This window comes from Nerophis lumbriciformis, linkage group LG08 (genome assembly GCF_033978685.3).
Source record: "Nerophis lumbriciformis linkage group LG08, RoL_Nlum_v2.1, whole genome shotgun sequence".
NCBI classification, from domain to species: Eukaryota; Metazoa; Chordata; class Actinopteri; order Syngnathiformes; family Syngnathidae; genus Nerophis; species Nerophis lumbriciformis.
In genome coordinates, this window is record NC_084555.2 from 11673077 (window position 1) to 11680000 (window position 6924).

The 6924-nt window shown below is 40.4% G+C and overlaps 1 protein-coding gene across 1 annotated transcript in view; it reads right to left on the reverse strand.

The window, feature by feature from the left end:
* Window positions 1-3695: 3695 nt before the first annotated feature.
* The window catches only part of ppp2r5ca (protein phosphatase 2, regulatory subunit B', gamma a), a 54614-nt gene continuing 51385 nt past the window's right edge, over window positions 3696-6924 (reverse strand). Inside the window, exon 13 of the mRNA XM_061968285.2 lies at window positions 3696-5677. Coding sequence (XP_061824269.1) covers window positions 5543-5677 — 135 coding nt within the window. The 3' untranslated portion in view covers window positions 3696-5542. The remainder of the gene's footprint in view (window positions 5678-6924) is intronic.

Genomic DNA, 6924 nt, shown 5'->3' on the forward strand with positions numbered 1-6924 from the left:
CGGTGAAGACCTCAACGGCGGAGCAGACGGAAGACGGTAGATGTATGAACCACCACAACGTATGCGATGGCGGAAGAAGGCACCCCCACATCCATGTGGGCCCAGTTATGGGGAAATAACAACCTAAGACCTCAACGGCGGAACAGGCGGAGGATGACTGCTAACCCTATGGAGCGTCACGACGGCTGAGATGGCGGATGAAGGCTGCAGCAGAAAAGGGTCCCCAGTCGTCTTGGACTCCATGCCACTGGACCCTGACCCGGATCTGTCAAGGATCGTGTGGTGACTGTCTGTGCACCAGTCTCCCCACGTTAAACAAAGTCACGCACAGGCATCCTCCATAAAGGGATACCCCCCTACCAGGAGGACCGTCATACTCACTTCGAGTGACCCCCGATGATGATGAGGATGATGATATCGCAGACTCAACGTCTAGGTCCAGGGTATATAAAGTCACCAAAAACGAATGGACAATGAAAGCAAAAGAGTGAGGAGTGTCCTGACCAGATATCTAGATCCCTAGATTGATTGATGTAAAATGTTCTTTTTCACATTGTGTCAAATAAAGATTTGATTAATTTATGATGGATCCCGGGCAGCACGGTGGGAGAGGGGTTAGTGCATCTGCCTCACAATACGAAGGTCCTGAGTAGTCTTGGGTTCAATCCCGGGCTCGGGATCTTTCTGTGTGGAGTTTGCATGTTCTCCCCGTGACTGCGTGGGTTCCCTCCGGGTACTCCGGCTTCCTCCCACCTCCAAAGACATGCACCTGGGGATAGGTTGATTGGCAACACTAAATTGGCCCTAGTGTGTGAATGTGAGTGTGAATGTTGTCTGTCTATCTGTGTTGGCCCTGTGATAAGGTGGCGACTTGTCCAGGATGTACCCCGCCTTCCGCCTGATTGTAGCTGAGATAGGCTCCAGCGCCCCCCGCCACCCCAAAGGGAATAAGCGGTAGAAAATGGATTGATGGATGATGGATCCCCTCACCTCCCAGGGGGTGGAACAAGGGGATGGGTGAAATGCAGAGAGTAATTTCACCACATGTAGTATGTGTGTGTGACTATCAGTGGTACTTTAACTTTAATGGTTATGTGTAGTACAACTTTTCATGAACTCAACTCACCTTAACGTTTGTTCCTAAATTTGTGTTCCACATCTTAGAAGAAGAGAGCAGTTATGATTTTGGTTTACAGAGTAAACAAGTAAAAACTAAGGTTTTGGACATTGTTTGCTCCTAAACGCATACATTTGTCTAAATATGGCCCAAAAAAAACGCATTACTGTGGAGTTCTTGCACGTCATCTTCATTATTGAAGGAAAAACCTAATCTGCAAGAGAATTCCTCTGCCATTTGTAAGTCTTTTTTTTTTTTTTTTTTTTTTAATCGTCATCTTTTAAAGGGTCTCCTTGTCTCCGACTCCCTTGTGGTCATGTGACATGACCCGCCTTATCTTGCCTCTGATTGGCCAGTCCGTAATGTTTCTCTATAACTTTAGCAAATTGTGACTCGTCATACAAACACTAACCAATCATCATGGAATTTCTCCGTATGTATGGATAGTCTCATTCATCCAGGTCAATGGGTTTTCTCCGTATTTTTTTGGGCCTGTTTCGCAGTACATTTTCTCTTTAAAGCTTGTAGCTTTGATGTAAGCTACTTCTCTCCATGGGTCTAAACCAGGGGTGTCAAACGTACGGCCCGCGGGTTTGATCAGGCCCGCGAACTGGATGAGTTTGGTAAGTATAAAAATGAGCCGAAATTTTTTAATGAAAAACACTGCTGTTCTAAATGTGTCCACTAGATGTCGCAAAAGCAATTCTTTGTATCTTTGTAGATTATGCTACATATGTTAGTGCACCAGTCGAGGAAAATGAGCAAACTACATAAATAACATCCTGTAATTTTATTGTTATATTTTTTTTTTTTATCTTGATAGATTGAAAATGAACACCAATTAGTTGACTGATGAACATTATAACCATACTTGCAAACCTTGAGACCTCCGATTTCGGGAGGTGGGGGCGTGGTCAGGGGTGGGGCGGGGGCGTGGTTAAGAGGGGAGGAGTATATTTACAGCTAGAATTCACCAAGTCAAGTATTTCATACATACATACAGATATATATATATATATAAGAAATACTTGACTTTCAGTGAATTCTAGCTATATATATATATATATTTATTTTATTATATATATATATATATATATATATATATATATATATATATATATATATAAATAAGAGAAATACTTGAATTTCAGTGTTCATTTATTTACACATATACACACACATAACACTCATCTACTCATTGTTGAGTTAAGGGTTGAATTGTCCATCCTTGTTCTATTCTCTGTCACTATTTTTCTAACCATGCTGAACACCCTCTCTGATGATGCATTCTGCTTCGTCTCCTTGTGTGCGCAGTTGTGCACTGCACTCTCTAAAAGCCGTAGATGTTATTGTCACATATGCATGTACAGTAGATGGCAGTATTGTCCTGTTTAAGAGTGTCACAACATTGCTGTTTATGGCAGACAAACTGCTTTACGTAAACGAAAATGTGACTGCTGTTGTTGTGTGTTGTTACCGCGCTGGGAGGACGTTAATGAAACTGCCTAACAATAACCCTGGAGGGAGCGTGGCCTCCATCTCCGCCTGAATTTCAGGAGACAATTTGTCCCGGGAGGTTTTCGGGAGAGGCGCTGAATTTCGGGAGTCTCCCGGAAAATCCGGGAGGGTTGGCAAGTATGATTATAACATAATTTATTCAGAAAGTATAAATAAAAGGTAGCATACTATTAACCACAACATGTGAAAAAAACAACATTATGATTTGTGCATTTTCAGAATGTGCTTTTTAAGCATTTTTAAACAAAGAAAACAATCTGAAGTCGTCTTTATTTTTAAGTTATCGTGCAGAGATTTTACCAGTCCGGCCCACTTGGGAGTAGATTTTTCTCCATGTGGCCCTCGATCTAAAATTAGTTTAACACCCCTGGTCTAAATGTAGCAAAGCTACAGGAAAAGCCACTCGTAAAAAAAAAAAAGTAGCTACGCTACCGCCAAGCTACTAGAAAATGTAGTTCCACTATGTAGCTTGTCACTGCCCATCACTGGTTATTTCACAAGCAAACATTGTATGGTGGTGATAGTTTGACACTGGAACAGATTGTTTCCTATTTAGGAGGAATTGTTTTGAAGGTGCTGTTTGCAACTTCCTCACAGTAACATTTTTCAAAGCAAAAAAATATAACAAGAACACCACAGCTTCTGCTACCATTAGTAATTTACCAAAGCACCTCCTCGCAATTTACCATACATGGGGATGAATATATGATAATCACTTAAATATTTAAACAGTGTTACTGTTCAAACTGTGCAATAGTTGTAAAAAAATAAAAATACAAATCTTAAATAAAACCACCTTGTATTTAACACTTAGGCTTACTGCGCTACTGTAATTTAATGTTGGTCAATATGTTGATACTTGGAAAGCCTGGTGTTTTCTGAGGTGGTACTTGGTGAAAAGTTTGAGACCCACTGAGGTAGGACGTTTGAGAATATCAGAAAAGCAATTTGGCTCCCCCTTGTGTTCAAAATGCTTCGATACAAGTTGGATATAATAACTGCAATGTATGACAATGTATATTATTGTCACTCTTTTGGTCAAGTAAAGCCAACATGGATGCATGGTTGAAAATATATATATTCAAATAAGCTCTTTATTCATAATAGATCATCGTTGTACACCACTAGAGACAGTGATAGGAGCACACAATGGGCATGAACATTTGCAGCAAATAAGAGGATTTAACAGTAAAAATATGAGCAATTTTGAAGTATGAATGGGGAATCAAGGGGGCGGAAAATAAGATTTATGTGCCGGATTGACTTTTTCACTTGCTATGGAGATTTTATTCTGTACAGGACAATTTGTACAAAATTAAAACTAGATATATAACACTACATGAAAACAAGGTAAATCATATATACAATATTAAATGAATCATATTGTACAGGTCACATACAAAAGGACACTTAAGTTATGTTTTGGAAATAAAAATGTTAAAAATGAAAAAGACAAAGCCACCAAATAACTTTTTCAGTCTCTCTTTTATCGAAAGGACTCGTTTTTTAACGACAAAAAAATAAAACCTCAGAACTCATAAAAACCCATAAAATAGCATCTTCCCCCCCCAGCAAGCATGGGGTGTTTTTTTTGTTTGTTTTTTTTTTAAGAAAGAAGAACTCAAGTTTGGTTGAATGGCATTACTCCAGAGTAAAAGGTACATGTTTAACATGGTACTTCTTTAAATGTACAACTTTTTGCATTCCAGCAAATACAGTTTTTAATACAGTTTTGACGGGCCGAGTCACAATTTCAGTTCACTGGTCAGCATATTGTGTTTGTGGTCGGCCGTGTGACACCGAGTAAAAGCTTGGGGCCGTGTGCCCAGCCACGCTACTTCACCTCCAGGGACGAGACAACTAGCACATCAAATGAGAAAAAATCCAGCTCACCTCGTTAGTTGAAACAATAGTACTGATTTTCCGACGGCGGCCGAGTTTGAAGGACATTTTCGGTGTTTCTACATTTAGCATGAAATAATGGATTACTTGGGATTATTTTTTGAACCCTTTTAGCTTAAACTGCACCACAGAAGACTCACCCTAAAAATCACATTCCGCAGTACCATTGTTTGAACTGTGGGGACGCCATTGCCATCTGGTTTTCAAACTATTGCCTGTGAACACAAGGAAGCAAGCATATAAAAGAGCGGCAAATGGCACGTGAACCAAAAAAAAAAACGTTAAAACGGAAAGTGACGGATGTCCACAGGACAAAGTCCCATTTCCTTGCCGTCTTCCTGGACACTGCAAGGCGACGGACAGGCCTGAGTTTGGTCGTAAGTGTGCTACGCTAAAAAAAAAAAACAACAACAACAACAAAAAAACACTAGTGACCAAAACGAAAGGCAAGTGTCCCGGTTTGAATCGTAGATCAAAGTAAGAACCGCCTTGGCACTGACAAGTTGTCCGTTAAATGAGAGGAAATGGAACGACGGGGAAAGTCTTTCGTTTCAACCTTGCTTGCCTTTGATGAAAAACAAAATCCGTACGTAAAACGTCAGCTTTTGCAGTTCCGTATTCCAACAAAAGAATGAATGGTGTCAACCGACACGTCCAAGTTCTCGCACTTGAGTGCGAGGGGGACAACAGGGTGGGAGGAAATGGGTCGAACAACACAGAGAGAAGGGGTTGGGGGGGGGGGCTTTGAAGACGTGAACAAAAAGGACGCCCCTCTCACAAATAAAACCAAAAGAACCTGAGAAAGCAGAAATCTGAAGAACGTGAAGATGGGACTTCTGCACTTGTCACAGGCCCGGTGTGCTGCTGCACGGGCAGCCGGAATGGACGAGAACAAAAAATCCAGGTAAAAAAACAAAAAAAAACAAATGGAGAGCCCAACGTGGGTCATCCAGGTTAACAGCTGTTGGGCGGGGAGGGGTGTCCATGGTCGTGGAGGGGCGGGATCTAGAGTCCGTCGCGGGTGGTCAACATGTCTTCAGCTCTGCGGTGGGACTCCAAGGCTTTTGTGGTGTAGATGTCCTGAGGCAACTCAGATTTGCGTCGCACCATGGGCCGTTCCTTCCACTGGCCGTGCTGCAGCTATTAGACGAGAGAAGTCTGATTGAATCTTGTCTTCCCGGTGATCGCCTCGCTGTCACAAGACGGCGTCCCCGTGAATCCATCACTGATTAACAGTGAGGAAAATCTGTTAAACATGTAGCAGATTGCAACTTTGACCCTCTGCTGCCTTAAAGGGGAACTGCACTTTATTGGGAATTTTGCCTATCATTCACAATCATCATGAGAGAGAAGAACACACGTCTTTTTTTTTCTTTTTTTTTTAGGATTATAAAGATAAAAAAACATTTGCAAGATGCGGCTAATGGGAGTCCCCTATGTTGCCTTCTCTTCTTACTCTATCAACGTTTTATTAACACTAAGTACCGTATTTTTCGGAGTATAAGTCACACCTGCCGAAAATGCATAATAAAAAAGGAAAAAAACATATATAAGTCGCACTGGAGCCCGGCCAAACTATGAAAAAAACTGCGACTTATAGTCCGAAAATTACGGTATATACACCGTAAATTCCAGACTATAAGCAGTTACATGACAGTGATTTCTGTTTTGTTTGATCAGCCGTTTACTGCCGTCTGACAGGCACCGCTTGGTAACAATCAAGGTATGTCAATAAACATTTACAAAATCTTTCTGTGCATATAACTCATTTCAAAAACCTATATATGTGCGGCTTATAGTCCAGTGCAGTTAATATATGGAAATATATTATTCTTTAAGATTTCGTGGGTGCGGCTTATATAGTGCACTCTATAGTCCGGAAAATACATACACACACACACACACATATATATATATATATATAAATTATATATATATATATATATATATATATATATATATATATATAAATAAATATACATATAGTCAAGGTTTCTGTGGTTTATCCATTATACAGTGCTCGATACCGGGGTAGAGCGGAATATACTGTACGTTGGGTCAGGAAAAAACACAGGCTATATCATCCCTACAAGCCTGTTTCGAGGTTTCCCTGCTCTTCAGGGGATTTTATAAAACATAACATATATATATATATATATATATATATATACACACATATATATATATACACATACACACATACATATATATTTATACATATATACACAATGTAGTAACAGACACGTTCATAATATGTAACATGTACAATTTTTACTGTAGTTTGGTCATTTTAACTTATTTCCTGCGCGCATTTATTTCAGTGCGCATAGCAACGTACTTCCCACTTCCGGCAACAAACGCATGGCTGTTTTAATCATGGTGAACTT